Source organism: Trachemys scripta, chromosome 21 (genome assembly GCF_013100865.1).
Source record: "Trachemys scripta elegans isolate TJP31775 chromosome 21, CAS_Tse_1.0, whole genome shotgun sequence".
Lineage (NCBI taxonomy): Eukaryota > Metazoa > Chordata > Testudines > Emydidae > Trachemys > Trachemys scripta.
This window is the reverse complement of record NC_048318.1, coordinates 13,735,295-13,753,428: the sequence shown is the minus strand read 5'-3', so window position 1 is coordinate 13,753,428 and position 18,134 is coordinate 13,735,295. Positions and strand designations below refer to the sequence as shown.

General features: G+C 45.8%; 4 protein-coding genes across 5 annotated transcripts in view; 2 read left to right on the top strand and 2 right to left on the bottom strand.

Moving 5' to 3' along the window:
- BCO2 (beta-carotene oxygenase 2) overlaps positions 1-4,303 on the bottom strand; it is an 86,885-nt gene extending 82,582 nt beyond the window's left edge. The window contains exons 1-2 of the mRNA XM_034754567.1: positions 4,169-4,303; positions 2,246-2,350 (exon numbers count right to left, since the gene is read on the bottom strand). Of these exons, the coding sequence (XP_034610458.1) occupies positions 2,246-2,350; positions 4,169-4,223 (160 nt within the window). The 5' untranslated portion in view covers positions 4,224-4,303. The remainder of the gene's footprint in view (positions 1-2,245; positions 2,351-4,168) is intronic.
- Positions 4,304-4,325: 22 nt separating this feature from the next.
- Positions 4,326-6,192, top strand: TIMM8B (translocase of inner mitochondrial membrane 8 homolog B). The gene is made up of 2 exons (XM_034754573.1): positions 4,326-4,491; positions 4,987-6,192. Exons 1-2 carry the CDS (start codon positions 4,390-4,392, stop codon positions 5,152-5,154), a joined length of 270 nt encoding a protein of 89 aa, XP_034610464.1. The 5' UTR covers positions 4,326-4,389; the 3' UTR covers positions 5,155-6,192.
- Positions 6,193-9,336: 3,144 nt separating this feature from the next.
- On the bottom strand, positions 9,337-17,840 carry NKAPD1 (NKAP domain containing 1). Of its 2 annotated transcripts, none has more exons than XM_034754570.1 (6): positions 17,703-17,840; positions 16,659-16,735; positions 14,395-14,495; positions 12,408-12,566; positions 11,244-11,297; positions 9,337-10,331 (listed from the first exon to the last, which is right to left on the bottom strand). In XM_034754570.1, the coding sequence occupies exons 2-6, from the start codon at positions 16,725-16,727 to the stop codon at positions 9,818-9,820; spliced, it is 897 nt and encodes a 298-aa protein (XP_034610461.1). In that variant the 5' UTR covers positions 16,728-16,735; positions 17,703-17,840; the 3' UTR covers positions 9,337-9,817. The 2 variants fall into 2 exon arrangements, with proteins under 2 accessions (XP_034610461.1, XP_034610462.1); XM_034754571.1 differs by lacking the exon at positions 17,703-17,840 and adding an exon at positions 17,129-17,577.
- Positions 17,841-17,882: 42 nt separating this feature from the next.
- The window catches only part of PIH1D2 (PIH1 domain containing 2), a gene marked incomplete in the record, with an annotated part of 9,412 nt that continues 9,160 nt past the window's right edge, over positions 17,883-18,134 (top strand). Inside the window, 1 exon segment of the mRNA XM_034754569.1 lies at positions 17,883-17,968.

Here is an 18,134-nt window from a genome sequence, read left to right as displayed (position 1 = left end):
CCCAGGATGTCAATCCTCTTCCATAGACAACTACCAGTACACAGTTCTGTTTCCACAGAAAGTGACTCAGACAAGCACAGAAGTGGTAGTTTGGGTTCTTTGTAACCTTGCCTACTTTTCCTATACATTTTGGACATCACTAGAAGAAATATGGTTCTAAGAGATGTTGACATATACTGAGGGAAGCAGGACACCTTACAATACACTGGCACTCAATAGCAGAGTGCTAACAGCATAAAGTTATAAAGAACTGATTTTAAACACACATCAGATCACTTGTCTAAATGCTTACTGCTATTTGATCAACCTGAAATCATGAGCTGGAAAAGAGATATAATGTGAACTGTACCAAAAAGAAGACATGGAACTTCTCCTGCTCTGCACTGGGTGACCGATATTAGACAAGAACTGCTGTGACAATGGAACAAAAAGATCACCAGCAAAACAACTGTAGTGGACTAATGCGTTACTACCATGAACTCCGAGAAACATTTTCCAGCATGCAACAAGTTTCTTCTTGACATAAATGTAGCAAACTTTTTTTGAGTCTGACTTGTTTACATACTGAGACTTTTCCAAGGCCGCGTTGGTTCAAGTAGATATAGTCTGTGGAAAGAACTGTTAACACAGCGTGAGTAGTTTCCATAGTACGAGAAAGTAGAAAACTTGGAGGGGAAAATTAGTGGGGATAGCTTGTATGTCATTTTTTATCGGTTTGTTTAGTTTGTGTCTGCATTCTTCTTTCTATTTTCTGCCATACGTTACAACAGAGGTCCCCAAACTATGGGGCAGGCCCCCCAGGGGGCACGGAAGAATGTTTGGGGGTGCACGACGGGGCCCAGGCCAACCCCTACAGGAGGCGGGGAACGCCACCCAGACCCGATATGCCCCCAGCTTAGCTCCGCCCCCAGCTGCAGCTCCATTCCGCCCCTAGCCCAGCCCCAGCCCCAGCCGCAGCTCCACTCTGCCAACAAGCCCGCTCCAGCCACAGCTCCGCTCCATCCCCAGCCCAGATCCAGCCACAGCCCCGCTTCAGCTTGAGCCCAGCTCTACCCTCATACCCTCTCCACCCATAGGCCACATCCATCTCTAGCCCCAGCTCCTCCCCCATCCCCAGTTCTACCTCCAGCTCTGCCTTCAGCCCAAGCTCCTCTGCTGAGCCAACTGTGCAGTAATGGAAGGGGGGGGGGACGACAGGCAGATTCCATTACTGGTAAGGGGGGATCATGACAGGAAAAGTTTGGGTTTAAAGGATATAAAATCCTAATTAATCCCCGGTCATAGTATTTCTCAGGTTTAATGGCATACATTATGACAGTCCTGGATTTTGGTCTTTGCCTGTTTATCTTACACCACTCTCCACTGATTCCTGCTACGTGGAGAAAGGAAATTTTGTCCAGCAATGAATCTTGCCTCCAATTCAGTCTTTCTAGCCTGACCTCAGATGGACCAGAAGCTCCTGTCCACCAGGGGAGCCACAATTTCTGCCCCAAGCTTACAAGAATCACCATTGATCTGACAGGGCCATAAAAAGCATCACCCATTCTTTAATCTATCTTCCCTTTTCCTATCTTGTGGATGTCTGTGGAAATTGACTTGATAAAAGTAACGTGTTTGTTAGTAAACTGAGAATGTTTGTTTGAAACTCAGTCAATATATACAATTTAAGAAAGATGCTAAGGGGAAAAAAAAGCTGGATTTAGAATGACACTTTTCCTGCATACTGTAATAAAATGGCATTGCATGTGAGATTACCGAGGAGTTAGTTTTAGGCTGACAGAAAGAATCATGAAGTTTTCAGCAGAAACCATAAAGTGCAAAGTGAGGTCTAATAAACCATAACAGCACTATTTCCTGTTCATAGAGATGACTGCCTGAATTTTCAGGCAATACCAATTTCCATGCCCTTCAAAACAGGAGAGCAAAACCTCACAGCAATTTGCAAATGTCTGTAGCATCGAATTATACTGTAGATGTTTTCTTGTCCAACTCCCAATTTAAATTATGTCAATTGATTTTAAATCAAAAGCTTGTTCAGATGTAGGTGCAGTGAGTAGATAAGGCAATTTCTTATCTGTGACTATACAAATCACTCCCTGGGGCCAAGAAAACACTGTAATGACTAGAGTGACTGAGCTGGTTGAAAAGGTCAGGATCAAATATCACATAAAACCAATAATATAAAGAATAGCAGCTTCCCAAGTGGTTATCAACAGAACTTTTGTCCCAACTTAGACTAACATACCATAGCTCCTGGGAGAGATGTGAATTTGATGTGCCGGAGTTGGCCGATCCAAGGTTGTTGTACAGGCAACCACAGGTCTGGTCAACAGACTTTTACTGAGAAGAACTGTCAATGGAACAAAGATTGATTAGTTGCCTTTTACACCCCCAAAACTTAAAGGTAAATCCCTGGAAGTTAAACTACAGCAATCAGCATCTTAATCAATAAGCAGTAAGAGTCCAGAGGGCTTCCTGAAAAGGAAAGCCAGTGGTTTCTTCAGAAAAAAGGATGCACAAAGTTAGAATAGGGAATACAAATTATATCCCACAAATAACACCTTGGTGTGTGTGTGTGTGTGTGTGTGTGTGTGTGTGTGTGTGTAAATGTGTTATTTGCAATATTTCTAACAAGCCTGGTGTACACATGCTTCAGAGTTTCCCTACCAAGGATTTAATATCCAAAGCCCCATGCCTCCAAGAGTGAGGCAAGCTGCACCCAAAACAGTGCTTCAAGGAATCTGAGACAAGAACATTAGCCACCAACTCTGGCATGACAAACTTTGCAGCTATGTTGTGAGCATTAGGGAAATCTTGCCTTCATTTCATGAGCTAAACAGGCTACATTAGAAAAGACCTGCTCAATAAGCTGTTCTGGGGGACTACAGTATTTTCAAAGATCTGAACTGCTGTAGGTCTGGTGTGTTCTTTCTGATGCTTGTTTGCACCTTTAAGCTGCCAGATCTTTGTGGCATTGACTCATTCAATGGCTTGGCATAGCTGACACATAATAAAATATTCTGCACATCTATAGTTAAGTAGTAATAGTGCTATGCCTTTCACAAAGGGCCCTCAAATGAGTTTTATTTTACAACCTCTCTAAAGCTCACACAGGCAGGTGAAGTGCCGCACAATTACAATTGACAAAGGGTGAACTAACAGATAGCTTAGGGCAGTTGCTCTCAACCTTTCCAGACTACTGTATGCCCTTCTGGAGTCTGATTTGTCTTGTTTCACCTCACTTAAAAAACGACTTGCTTCCAAAATCAGACATAAAAATACAAAAGTGTCACAGCACAATATGACAACTTGCTTATGTTCTCATTTTTATCAAATAAATTAACTGGAATATAAATATTGTACTAACATTCCAGTGTATGGTATATAGAGCAATGTAAACAAGTTATTATCTATATGAAATTTTAGTTTGTACTGACTTTACTAGTGCTTTTTACGTAGCCCTGTTGTAAAACTAGGCAAATGCACCTCTACCCCGATAGAACATGAATTTGGATATAAAGCGGTAAAGCAGTGCTTGGGGGGGGGAGGGGCTGCACTCCGGCGGATCACAGCAAGTTCGATATAATGCGTTTTCACCTATAATGCGGTAAGATGTTTGGCTCCCGAGGAGAGCGTTACATTGGGGTAGAGGGGTATCTAGAGGAGTTGAGGTATGCCCTGGAAGACCTCTGCGTACCCCTGGCTGAGAACCACTGGTGTAGAGGCTGTAAACTCTCTGGGGCAGGGAGCATCCCCGGCTCTGCGTTTGTACAGCACCCAGCACAAGAGGCTCCAACCCACCTTAGCGCCTTGGGGTAACAAGCCATATAAACAGCCGCGGGGGAGACTGGAAAAAAGCAACAGCCGCCCACAGCCAGCCTGCAAGGGGGAGGCGGCTCTGATCAGCGCGAGTCACGGGGGTCAGTGGGGCGGCAGAAGCTGGGGGGGGGGGGAAGACCGCGAAGGGGGCCCCCCCCAGACCCAGGCAGGCGGGTGTCTGCCCCCCGCCCCGGCCGCCAAGGGAGTCGTCACTATCGTTGTCCCGCATCACCCTTGCCGAGGCCCCCCCCGCGAGTCACCGCCGGAGCTGGGAACAGACCCCGCGGCCCTGGCCCAGGGCAGCCCCATGGAGGGGCCGGGCTGAGCCCCCCGCGCGCCCGACACTCACCCAGCCCCCCGCCTCGGGGCCGCCACAGGCCCCCGCGCACCAGCAGCGCCGCCATCTTGCCGTCTGACCCTGCCCCGCCCTCACGGCCCCAAGGGCACCAGGGCCCCCGGAAGCGGAAACAGACCCGCGGCTGGAGCCGGGTTGGCCCCGTGCGCGAGGGACGGGCCCCTTCACTTCCGGTTCCGCCGGGGAAGGTCAGCGCGGCCGCACTCGCCTGTCCCATGGCGGAGCTGGGCGGCCCGGACGGGGGCCGGGACCCCGCGGTCTCCGAGCTGCAGCGGCTGGTGGCCGCTGAGCAGCAGCGGGCGCAGTTCACCGCCCAGGTACAGTCCTCCCAGGCCCGCGATGGGCAGCCCCAGCCCGCCCTGCACACGCCTCGTGGAGCCCCAACGGGGTCCAGAGCCTCAGGCACTGGGACCCCCATTGCCACCCCCTGCTTGTAACCCTCCCAGAGAGAGCAAGGCAGCCCCCTGTACCTATCCCTGGACACTCGTTTTGGGAGATGAATGTGTGGCCGGGGGGCAGTGTGAGACAGTGACTTGGTTCAGTCCCTAATAAGTAGATGCATACAGCATAGAAATCACAGTCTTTGGCATTACTGGACCCCTTTCTGCGTCTCAGCAGAAGGACCAAGTACACAGCCACAGTGACTGAACTTCTCAGTTCCGAGGGTGAGGATAAGGCACAAGGGGAAAGGATGGTGTTCTGGCAGGACTCCTAGACGAGTGATCGTTGTACCCCTCTCATATTTTAGCTTCCCCATCTGTAAAATATTTGATTAAATAGTAGTAACTAACATGTTGCCTGTTCACATCTAGGTTCATAACTTCATGGAGGTTTGCTGGGACAAATGTGTGGACAAACCTGGCTCAAAGTTGGACTCCAGAACAGAAGGCTGTCTAGCCAGCTGTGTGGACAGATTCATTGATACCACGTTATCCATCACTAATCGCTTTGCTCAGATTGTACAGAAAGGAGGACACTGATTACTGCATTTCCCAACTCCGGACAACCCAATCTTTCCTATTCAGGTCAATGGACTTATCAGCTGTCGGTGGAGCATCATCACATGTTCTAAGCTACATTTTATCTGATACTTTCACAAAATGCAGAAGTGGTTGAACAATCATTTGCAGAAAGCACAATTGTCCCTGTGAATTCTTTAGCTGCATTGAACTGTTCATAAATGTGTCATCGTACTGCAATTTAATAAACCATCAGGAACACTTGTCCAAACAAATCTTGTGATGTGAAAGTGTATATCACTGCCTTTCCATGTCTTTTATTTAATTAGAGGAAAGTAGAGAAGAGATGGTGCTTGCTACTGACACAGGGGATGGGCACAGTATCTTAACATCAAAATTAAATTTTAAAAATGTAATATGAATATAAATGATTTCAATGAACTAATAAATGAATGAAAACACTTGTTTTGCTGGAGTGTTTGAAGCCTAAACCTAGGAGCTGTACAGTAGAATAATGCATGAAAACCAAAAAGTGAAACTGGTTAAAAGGCTTGTTACTAGGGCCTAGTCTATTGCACAGTTCTGTGGCTGTGAACTTTGCTGCACACTCCAAGCTTTTTTTTTCTTTTCTTTTAAATTGGTTATAGCCCCACTGGTTATAAAGAAAATCTTCAAAATGTCCATGTAAATTGATACAGTATCTGACATTTTGTCTGTATTAGAAAAGTTGTACTGGTTTAACTAAATCTAGTCAAACAGATGGAAGACCCTATTACAGAAGCCTTTTCATTGGGTTAACCCTCACTTATATCAGCTTAGCTTAATTTGGCAATACACTAATGCAAATGATAGAAGACTCCCAGTTATCTGAGTCTGTTATAGTACAATGCAGAAGTCTGATGGGTGCTTGAGAGACTAAACTAGATTTCCCTTTACTTATGTTTAAAGGTACAAGAATGGATGCAGTCTTATTTAATGATCTACATGTTGATATTTTACACAAATTTAGCCTAACCTGGTGAGCAGTGACTGTAAATAAATTGACCACACATTTGAAAAGTCTGGTTTATTCTGTGAGCCAATCAGGACTTATGTTATCTAATAAGGTTAACATCCATCACTGTAAAAGCAGCAGAGTCCTGTGGCACCTTATAGACTAACAGCTGTATTGGAGCTTGAGCTTTCATGGGTGAATACCCACTTCTTCGGATGCATCCATCACCGTCTTTCACATATACACACACAAACACACTAAAAATCCTGTACTTAAGTTTCATAGAAAGGATATACAATCCACCCTGCCTTCTCTGGCAACTTCTTAGAATTCTCTTCAAAAATACGTTCAATGGTGGTAGTACAACATCATACGGAGCAGGAAACCTTGGAGTGTGCCTTGGGTAGGAGATTATCCAAACAGACCTGGAGGGTACCAGAATCGCAGACACACAAGCTCTTAACAGATTTGGGGAAAGGGTAGAAAAAAAGAGGGCAACTTCATACGTGAATTGCTTGTCGGTTCAACAAGGACTATTATGGAGCACCGTTCCAGCAGCTTCAGGCAGAGATTTAGTACTGTGGACACTGCTGCGTTAAGGGAAAAGAAAGGCAAAGTTAGGATCATCCTTGGTAAATAAATAGTGGCCAGGGCTGGGTAAAAGGCCCTGAAGTCCATTCTGGCCAGCCCATTATCCTGAGTAAATGCCTTTAACTGGCAGGAGCCCAACTGGCATATGTTCTTAGGATGAAGAAGCATGAGGCAGCCAATGTTCAAATGCCTGGAGACACTGGTCCATCAAAGCAAAAGTAGTGACATACCAAGCACTCTATTCACTGGTTGCATTAGGAGCTGGACCGTATAGGATAGTAGGATCACTGTTTGAGGTCCAACATTCAGTCGTGCCCTAAAATCCACCCATAAAGTCCACACTGGGTCCAGTGCAATATATGAATCTATTATCTTCTGCAGTTATACATTTCCTATTTTAAAATCTTTCTGTAGAGGATTTCTTTACAAAAATAAAAATCTCCTTGAACACTTCTCTTGTGATGCGTGAAAAGGTGCTGCATGGTTATTGCATTAATATTTCTGCAGATTGCAATAGAGAAGTGGCTCTCATACTGAACTAGAAAGGAACCATTGACAGCTCTCCTTCCGGCCCATGGAAATCCCTGCACCAGGAGACAGGACCTTAGAGAAATAGGACATTGCTTAACCCGATCAGAGAAGGAGCTGCCCACATATTCGTGCCCTGGAAAGGAAGTCACAAACACTGGCCTTCTAGAAGACGGAGTGGATGACAGAATGTAGACCAAGCACTGGGGGAGGGGGACACGGAATGACAGACACTACAATGATGTCCCTCCATTTTATCAGTGTCAGCCCATACGCACAGGAAGACCTAAAAAAGCTTCACCTGCTACAGGTGGAGAAAGAGAGACAACAAATTTAAACAAAGACCAAGGATCTGGGCTATTATGTATTTATCCAGGTTCCCTCCTCTTCCTCCCAAGTATCTACTAGTTCTCTGATGGAGCAGATTATAGACAGTAAGGCAGAGAAGATTTGTTTGTCAGGCTGACATATAAGACATTCCCACTAGAAGATAAACTACCCTGATGTTGAGTTTCTGCTATCTAGTTTTGAACTCACATTGAGATCCCCCTTACCTCTCGGAGCCCCAGGTATTCCCCCATTCTATGCTGAAGCCCATATCCCAGGCACTATTCCTCCAGCTGAAGACTGGTCCTTTGGGGCTCACCACCCTGATTCTAATTCCTCGGGGCCTGATTCTGCTCTCCCAGAAATCAGGAATAACTCCACAGAAGTCAACAGAGCTACAGTGATATAAGATTGGGGAGTTAAGAATTGGAATCTCAGGCAATTTCCATCTGCCAGGGGCTGTACAAACATTAATTCCACTCACAAAGACCCAACAGGTAGGTAGATACGAGCGAGGCACTTCGTCTGCAGCCCCGGGAGCTGCGAGTGCTGTATCAACAAGAAGTTCAGAGGAAGAAACCTATAAAACCCTTACCTATGTGGATAACCTGCCTTCATGGCGCTGCAGAAGCACAACTGGGAAAATGATTAGTTCATGGATTAGCAGAATGAGGATAGGTAACAGTTTTTAATACAAAAGCATGCCCCAACCTCTACACTGCTCAGACCAGAGAAGCATTTAGCACTGTCCAAACTCAGTGGTAAAAGCCTTCAACTGAAACTTCACTCAAACAAAGCTAAGTCAAAGAAGGATCCCAAGACATGTACAGATCTGAACTCTCGTAAGAATGGTGTTTCCTCTTGACTTGGGCACAGATTTGTAATCCCATCGCATTTCCACGGCTTACATATATGCAAGCACACACACAGAGAAAAGGCTTTGTGAAAGGTTTGAGACCATAGTTTATATATCGGGGAGCCCAGACACCTCAATTCTGATCTAGAGAGATTCAAGACCTCCACATTCTGGGAGCATAGACACCACCTACTGTCGCATATGGAAATTCAGAGAAACGTGGGGTATGAGACTGTATGTGCTAAGAGTCTCCTTTGCCATCTTCTACTGGAGGGTATTAAGCAGGGATGCAATCTCCTATATATAGACTGGCTCCACAAAACATATTCACAGGTCTATGGAACCTGATCAGTGGTGAACATATTGTACAAAGAGAGGAGCAGCCCTGACCAGACTTTTAGAACCCCTGAACACATCCATGCTCTGTCCCTGGGTCTTGCGCTAAAGTGGTAGTAAAGAGATCAGATTTCAAAAGGAAAGTACAAATGGAATCTTCATGTTTATTGCAGGGAGAAAGGGTTCATTCCGCCCCCCCGCCCTCCCCGTATCCCAATCTTTGTGTCAAACACACTGGGCCAGCCAGAGACAGAACAGGAAACCTATCAGAGGCCTGTCCATCAGCACAAGTGGATCCAGAGGAACGTGTTACTGATAGGAAGGAGGGAAAGTCAGTCACACAAAGGGCAGAGGTAGGGGATCTGAGGTAAGTTTGAAACAAACCACTGCAGTGGGGTCACCACACCTGCAGCTAGAATTGTGACACCCCACCTGCCCTTCCTTGTTCCAGACAAGTGCCTCCTCCTTACTTCGACTGTCCACATGGGACCACATCCGTTTATTTTCATCACGGGGATAATGCTGCAGTGAAGGGCCCCTGCTGTTAAATCCAATGGCACATCCTTTGTAATCAGGTTGGCAGAAGCTGTGGCCTCTGCTCTTTATTGCAATTGTGTCTTGGTCATTACGTGGTTATGCATGAAAAGAGGAACAATTTTAAAAAACCTAGAGATGGTGCCAATGCACCCGTTTCCCTTCTGAAGATGGGCCACAGGAACTGTCAATTAAAACTGAATATGGCCATGAAATTAGACTAATTATAGAGTCAGGAGTCTGGGGTGGGTGGGCAGGAGATGCGACCTGAGGGACAGGCATCTTCTCCGCAGGCCTTTCAGCTCTCCTGGTTTTAAACCAGCAAAAACCAAAGAGGTGCCCTCTGCGAGCCAGCAAGGTGCAGAGCCCATACCTGTGGGCTGGCAGGGTATAAAGTTCTGTGCTCCAGAAATCAGTTAGGCACCATGTTTGTACCACAGGGCAATGTCGGGAGAAAACATCAGCCTCCATTCACTGACGTGCAATTTCACCCATGGCCCCAGACTCACGGCCTCTTGTTAGTCCTCATCTGAGCTGTCCTCCGACTTCTCATCAGCTGCCACTTTCCAGTTCTTCCTCTTGCTTTGCTTCTTCTGAATCTCATTGTGCCTCTCTAAGGCGGACACAGGGCATTTCCTCCTTTTTTTCTTAGACCACTTTTCCTTTTTCTCCTCAGGTTCGCTGTCCTCAGAGCTGCTCACACTGGAAGAGTCACTTTCCTGCCCAGAGGAAGAGGCAGGTTCCTTTACAAGCCTTTTCCTGGTCTTCTTCTTGTGCTTGTGTTTGTGTTTCCCTTTCCTGGTGCCCGAAGTCCCCTCCTCTGAACACTCGCTTTCCTGGGAAGAATCTGGTGATGCCTTCACCTTCTCCTTTTTTCTCTTCTTTCGCTTTTTATGTGATCTCTTTTTCTGCTTCTTCTTCTGTGATTTCTTTGGCCTCTTCCGTTTGAGTGACTCAGGCACAGAATGTTTTCCTGGGTGAGATTTCCTCTTTCCATTGACAGCGTTTTGTTCATCTTTCTCTTGCTGGTCACTGTAACAGGAACAAAGAATAGAGGCCTGGGCAGATTCTAAATTAGCATTCCCTGTTTCAAAGCATCAATCAAGCCCATCTACCCTGAGCTCCTTTCAGGACAGACATATGGATGCTATGTCAGATAAGTTGGCTGCATTTTAACTTCACCACTTAACAGTTTGGGTCCATACTTTATAATTGGGATGAGAGGACATTTCAAAGGCATTTTAACCAACCCAGAGCATGGAAAACATAACATAATGCTGCAAAACTTACTAAGAACTCCTTATCTGTGACTATCAGGAATCAGATAAGTGCTAGATTTGGCAATTCTACTATGTACAGTTTTTAAAATAAATAAATCTGTGTCCCAATAGATTTTTTTTTTTGCATTTTCACTCTTAATTGCTCTCATGCTACTGGAGCTCTCATTCTGACTAGCATTTCTAGGTGCAGACATGCTCACAGCCAGTCAGTGGAAGCTGGATCACTTTAGGAAATTGCCCAACTCCAAGAAGCCAAACACTTATTTGCATAACATTTCAGTCACTCTTAACACAGGGTTAAAGCTGGATGTCCTGTTATTAGAAGCGATACAATCATCTCTCAGGGCTCAGAACAGGGAGGGCTCTTCACCGCAGGAATGGTGCCACATATGGGCAAAGTAAGGACAGCATTCAAGCCTTAACTGAATATTTATGCCTTATGAAGTGAAGCCAGCCCTCTCACATTATTGTCAGAATTGTTTTGAGTAAGAGAACACTTAATGGACTGGCATTTCAAGCCACATGTCTGCTAGGTAAACAATTCAATTCTGCCTTGAAAGGTCAATTTACAGTCTATATTGGAGAGGTACAAGTGCAATATTTCAATGTGTAACTTGACAGAAATTAAGATGTTGGACTTTTCAGTAGACCTGTTTGCCCTTACCTGTCAGTATCAAATTCCTCTGGATATAACTCTTTATAGCCACTGTGACCCCATCTGCAAGAGAACAGCAGGAAACATGTTAAAACCACACAGGATATTCAGAACCAAAATGAGGGTGAAATGAAAGAGAGAGCTTTAGGAAAAATACAAAACAAGAGTCCGGAGCAATAACGGCTAGTATCTTCCTTACTTGTTTAAGGTGCTAACATTTTGCTTTGCTAGGTTCTGTTTAGACCACTCTGAGCAGACTAACGACCACTTTGCTTTTTTCTGGTGGGGAATTTGTATCTCCCTGTGCGGCAGAAGCCCAATGATTTGGGAATTCACACTTCTCATAAACACCCAGGGAACATGGGGTGAAATCTTAGCCTCACTGAAGTCACTGCAAGTTTTGCCATTGACTTCACCCGTGGTGTACAATTTGCTTTGCTCACCCTATTCATTTCCCCATAGTAAGAGGGTTTCATCTGTATTCAATTGTGTGATCACAAAACTCCATTTATAATGCAAAACACAAGTATATGGTCCTTTATCACTGTGGTAAAATCTACATACTACTAGATTCAACATCTAAAACCTATCCAAATACAGAATTACAGCTGTACAAGAATTTCAGGCAGCAAGAATGCCAACGGCCAGATTAGGACTGGGTGCTAATAAAAATAAAAAAGACACCTGGAGGAATGAAACAATTAGCGAAAATGGCAGTAAAGGAGGAGCTCAGGGAGGCACAATGCAGCTCCTGTTTCTTAGAAACACTCCCAAAAGCACTGACTAGTATTTCCCTGTATATCTGGGAGATTAGCTACCTGAATATCATAAGTAGATTTGGTTAAATTCTACAGAGAGCAGTACTAAATAAGTCTTGGGTTTAGGGCTGTATTTATTTAGTGCCAGAGAGGAAGAATGCTCTTGTGACTAAGGCACAGGACTGAAACTCAGGAGATCTGTGCTCAGTTCCTGGCTTTGTGTGACGCTGGACAGGTTACTTAAGTCTCCCTGTACCTCACTTTACCACCTGTAAAATGGGGATGATACTACTTCCTTATTGCACAGGAGTGTTGTGAGGATCATTTCACTAACTTTTGTGAAATGTGGGGGCCATAAAGTACCAGATACTTTTTCTACAGGAACCATGCCAGGATAGTAATTCACCCCACAAACCTATCTGGCATGTTGGCTTCACATTCGTAGAGCTTCTTATTCCAGGTCCGAGCCCTGAGAAGGTCGTCTTCGATCATGTCAGGAACATGCATAAAGTTCTTTGTCTTCCAGTCAGCCCTTTGGCTCTCCTCATCGAAACCGTCACTGCGCATCCGACTACTGCAGAGAGAAAATGAGTGTTCTCCAGTGGTTAATTCAGAGGAACAAATGACTTTTTGGGCAATCAATCAATCAATCTAGGGCACAGAGGGCATTGGGGAGAAAGCACACATGCGACAGTCTCTGGATGTCAGTCCATGCAAAGAGATTCACTCCATCTCTACTCAGAGCTTCCATGGGACCAACCCAATCATTAATAAATGACTTGCACAGACAGTTGCCTTTCATCAGTTTCTCAAATCACTTTGTAAACAATAATTAATTATACTTCCCAGTACTCTGAAAAGGCAAGTATGTATCATGTCAAGCACCACTGAAATGCTACCACCCCTGGAATGGATCGCAGCAGCTGCTTAACAGTGCACAGTGACACAACAATTTAAGGCAGGAAATAAAGATGACAGTATCCAATACAAACTGGAGGGGGAACATAATTACTGGAGTTGGAAATTGGTGAGAATACCAGGGTTAACAGCCCGAACCTAATAAAAAGTGCCATGGGGTCTTTAATGATTACAACTGATCACGACTTCACTTTTACATGTCATCTAAAAGATATTCTCTCCCAGCACCAAGCTCGGCCACTGAGCTCAATATATACTCAAACGCAAGAGTTAACAAAACCACTTCTCACATCACTTGCTCATTCCTTGAAAGTCTTCATCCATGTACAAACCAACTTGATCCTGCTTAGCTTGTGAGATCTTCAAGCACACCAATGACCATTTAACCAGTTTGTTATGGTAAGAGTACCCACAGGTGACCGGCTATTACCTACATTAATATTGGACAGGAGCTGGGAGGAATTTATGTGGTGCAAGACCTTGGGTCAGAATGATTTCATTTAGTGACAACCCATATCACACTATAAATATTAATGCACCAGCACTGAGTACATCTACCAAAGACAGCACAAACTTTTCAGATGTCACTGTATCACATTTCTTAACACTTCTTAACCAAACTATAATCTTGCTATTTCAGAGGCCCCAACCTATCTAAAGTTATATATTTTTAAAACTGCACACCTGGATCACCCAACAAAGATGCAGTGTGAAACTTCAACAGGAAGTGTGGTGTATATAGGTGTGATGGAGCACCTGCCCCACACTGGGCTCTAAGGAGTTAATAGAGCCCTAGGGAGGCTGTGCAGGAGGCAGCCAATCAGAGAAGGGCTGATGGGAGCAGCCAATCAGGGCCAAGCAGGCCCATATAAAAAGGGAGCTGTGGGGCAGAGAAGGGCAGTTCTCTGTTGGGAGTCCAGGACTGTATCTCTGGAGGACTGAGAAAACTGCCAACATTCTGGAGAAAGCAGTGCTGGGAGCAGGAGAGCAAAAGACAACTCCTGGCTGCTGGGGTTTGCAGGCTGAGGCAAGGGCAAAAAGGATGATGAGGCCATGAGAAAGTGGCCAATTTGCAGCAGCAGCCACAAAGGGAAATGGCTGAACAGCAGACTGCAGATCCCCCGGAATATGAGAGTACAGTGTGTAGCACAGCCAGAGGGCTGTGTCACTGAAGAGGATGCCATGGTCCTTAGAGAGAGGTGGGTCCTAGAGTAGGAGTGATAGTGGTAAGGCACCACTCAAGAAGGTGTGCTAATATGCAGAGCCAAACCCCAAGACAGCCAGCAGGATTCACCACAATGATGGGTGAACCCTGTTACAACAGGATTATACAGGGATGCTCCTGTGTGGTTACCAAAATGGTTAATAAATTTTTGGCCCTTACACAGGGCTCTTGCTCTCTCTTTAAAGAGCTTTGTAAACATTAAATAATACTACAATATAGAGTGGTAAAGAGGATTATTTTCTCCAGATAACAGTCCCACCTGGAGGTATTGGGTGACATTCTCCCTTGTTTCCACCGGTAAGTCTCTTGAGTCTGCTTCTCCAGCTCCCTTATTTTCCACATTTCTGATTCTTCCTGAATCTGAAAAAATAAAGAAAATGAGAAAATAAAATTAAGTACCCTACAGAAGTGATGCTTTGCAACTATGAAACATTGTAACCTCACTTCTTCTAGGTCAATAATTGAAGTTTGAGGGATTTCAAACTAAGCTGACCTGCTGCAGTGACATAAATGAGCCTTTTTAGCTATTTCAGGTTAACCAAAATGAGAGATGTCATAATGAGAATTAGCTGCAGCGGCAAATAATTTTGTTTTATAGATGAGGAGCCTTATTCTGTAATCTGGTCCATGCAGGTGGATCCTTCAGTTCATACAGAATCTCTCGCTCATTGGAGCGCTGCACTCCTCCAGAGTTCTGCTAACATATCTATTGCAGAGCTGAGTGCCAAGTGAGTATTCATGTTAAACGCTTGAAAATACAGCATACCCAGCGCTTTGACACAGATTGTGCTCACATAGCCTTGTTGTGCATGTGGCATCATCTTAAGCACATATGAGATAAATGCCTTATTGGAAAATGAGTCTGATGAATTAAATGCCTTAGTAAAATAGGGCCAATTTCTAAATCTCTCAGAAAATACCAGCCTTGTGCACTGAAGTGAAATTCAAAGTGAAACAGGGATCTGTTTTACAGCGACACAAAAACCTAACAAACGTTAAATTAAAATAATATTTTTTCTTATCTTAAAGAGACGACAACACTCAAAGTAAATGTTGTAGAAAAAAAGCTTTTACAAGACATCAGAGCCACAGAAACACTTGCATTATTTTTAAATAAATGAAACTTGTAAGTAAATAGTCCCTTGCCATGCCTACAAATCAAACAAGGCAGCACTTAGCATCTGAAAGTGAAACTGACTTTTCATTGCCCTAGCTGAGAGAGAGGCAAAAAACAAAACAAGAGTTTAAACAGGGAAAAGCTAGATTAGTAAAAATACAAGTCATTGTTAGTAATGTAGGTAAGGAGCTGTGCTTGTGCAAAAAATGTTTTGTTTTTTGTTTTGTTTTTTTTTTCAACTGATGGGGCCCCTTTAAAAGTTAATTCACCTGTGCATTCAGGATTAAGTTCACTTCTGTGCAGAAAATTAGCAGATAGCCTTGGCACCACCTAAGTCTGAAATAGAGCCCTCTGAAATGCTTGTAATGCTTATATATTTTTTTCATTTTATTTTTGGCAATGTAGTGTTATTTCATGTTATCTACTCTTAGTAGGTGGGTTGGATCATGGGGGGGCAGGGTGTAGAGGCCCTGGAGGTGGGTTGGGTTTGGTCTGGTCGTGTCCTGCCCCTGGGGTGGGGGAAAAGGCCTGGGACAGACAGGTGGGTTGCAGAGCAAGCCCTCTCCACTCTCACCATGCAGCAGTGGCTCCTGTCCTGCGGGGCTGGGCTCAGCTCCAGCCACTGAGACCTGGTGCATGGAGTTTCAGCACCGTCAGGTTTGGCCCAGCCAACCCTCCATCATGATGATGGAGGGGCAGCTGGGTCAAATTTGAGCAAGCTGTGCTGTGAGCCAGGTGGCAACGCATGGAGAGGCGAGCTACATCCAGCCCCACAGAACAGGAGCCAACACTGTAGGGTGTTTTGTGTTATTTCGCATTTGCCCCACATATGCTCCCAAACTAGGGGCCTTGTGCTGGTCTTCTGCCCAAGAGTGAACTTCACCCTAAGCTTTGTCTGCTAAATTTAAAATTAGTGTAAGTTTAAGATGAGTAATAAATATCTTAAATTTAGGAAGTAGCATGGACCTCTCTTCCTCCAGCTGCTATAGGGCACAAAGGACCCCAATGATGCGCTGCAGAAATTTCTACCTTCAAAAATATACTTGTGTGCTGAACTGATCTGCTATGTGGAACAACTTAAGTTTAGCCATCATAATTTAGCAACAACAACATGAAAATAGCAGAGCTTGACACAATGGAATCAAGAAAGAGCTTTCCCTTGTAAATATCATAACACTTTAGTGTTGCATGTCCAGAAACAGGAAATATCTCTTGATAGACAGGAGGAAAGTCAGACTGTAGCAGAAAGACAAGGGGGATAAGCTAATATCTCTGATTGGACTAACTTTTGAAAGAGACAAGCTTTTGAGTTTACAGAGAGCCTAGAGTGGAAGAAGAGCTATCAGAGATAGTACCATACTTTACCACAGGAGAGAGAAGCAAAGGAATAGAACATAGTCCCATACCTTGTTGTGTGCATCAGTATGACGAATGACATTTCGTAAGAGGACTTTCCCTAAAGGGACCCGGGACATTCTTTAACCTTCACAGAAGTAACAAAAAATAAAGCTATTAGAAAATCAGACATAAGACTCTGTAATGCAGAAAATGCTCTTGTCAGGACAGGGAGATGAATAGCGTAAAAACAAGTTTTTTCCATCTGTGTGACAGTAAATGTGCTATTGTCTCAGGCTGAGAGGTGTGTTGCCTAAGAAGCCACTGTATTACCCCAAAACTAAGCCTCCTATGAGACAGTCTGCATGTGCAGAGGCTAGAAAGGATGATTCAGCAGTAGGTACCTACATCCACAGTCTCTGATAAACCTCTTTATCTCATATCAATGAGAAGATAAGTGAAAATTACTCCATGTCTCTCAATCTAATATTTCCATGTTGATCGCTTAACATAGTGTGGCTCTGAGCCTGCTCCCACTTACCCCAGCATAAGTCAGAAGTAACTGGACTGACATCAAGGAGCGATGCTGGTGTAAAACTGACATGGTGAAGAGAGACCCAGGCCCTACGTATACAGCCCTTCACCCACCACTGAAGCTCAGCCCCCTGTGTGGTATCGCCCAGCACTGGGCTGACAGCTCACAGCAGATCAGGGCAGGAAATAAAGGGATCACCTGGAGAGCAGGGCGATCTAGGGAGATTTGGTTCAATCTCAGCCCAAAGCACCAGCCCGCCTGGGACCCATCAGTAGCAACACGTGGACAGCCAGGCTGGAGGCCCCGATGCGGAAAGCAGGAACAGGGCCGGCTGGCAGGGAGCCAGGGCAGCAGGTGGCCGCCCCAGCACTGGGCACCTGGGGGGGGAGGAGCGGGGGTGGGCGAGGTCTAGGCCCACACAGATACATTCAGGCCTCGGGAGACACCCCCCCTCCTCCCCACCCCCGCACAATCCTCATCCCTCCCCCTCCTCACCCCCTGTCTTCCCCCCGAACCCCCCACCCAGCGCTCCCCCCGGGGGCTCCTAACCCCCTCCCCCCCAACCCAGAGCCCTTCTCACCCACGGAGTGAGGGGGGGGGTGCTCGCTCCTTCCACCCGGAAGTGAGTGCCCCGGAAGTGCTTCCACCGGAAGCACTGGGCTGCCTGCGGGGGGGCCCGATCCGGAGGGTTCGGGGCGGGAGAGACGCAGCTCCGGCGTGGGGACCCAGTCGGGAATCGGAACTCAGGGAGCTGGGGAGGGGGGATGTTACGACACTTCTACTTCCGGGGGACTTCCGCGGCGGTTGCTATGGAAACGGCGTCGTGTACCCGGAGGCAGGATCTGTGTGGCGAGTGAAGGGGAGAGAGTGGGGCGGCACGGGGGGCGCTGGGATGGGGGTCAAGGGGGCGGCACGGGGGGCGCTGGGATGGGGGTCAAGGGGGCGGCACGGGGGGCGCTGGGATGGGGGTCAAGGGGACGGCACGGGGGGCGCTGGGATGGGGGTCAAGGGG

What these genes read in the sequence shown, in the direction of transcription:
- TIMM8B (XM_034754573.1), top strand. Translation starts at nt 4,390, where the DNA reads ATGGCGGAGCTGGGCGGCCCGGACGGGGGCCGGGACCCCGCGGTCTCC. An exon ending in GGGCGCAGTTCACCGCCCAG is followed by an intron (nt 4,492 to 4,986) that starts GTACAGTCCTCC and finishes GTTCACATCTAG; the next exon opens with GTTCATAACTTCATGGAGGT.
- NKAPD1 (XM_034754570.1), bottom strand. Translation starts at nt 16,727, where the DNA reads ATGTCCCGGGTCCCTTTAGGGAAAGTCCTCTTACGAAATGTCATTCGT. An exon ending in ATACTGATGCACACAACAAG is followed by an intron (nt 14,496 to 16,658) that starts GTATGGGACTAT and finishes TTATTTTTTCAG; the next exon opens with ATTCAGGAAGAATCAGAAAT. An exon ending in GAGGAATTTGATACTGACAG is followed by an intron (nt 10,332 to 11,243) that starts GTAAGGGCAAAC and finishes TTCCTGTTACAG; the next exon opens with TGACCAGCAAGAGAAAGATG.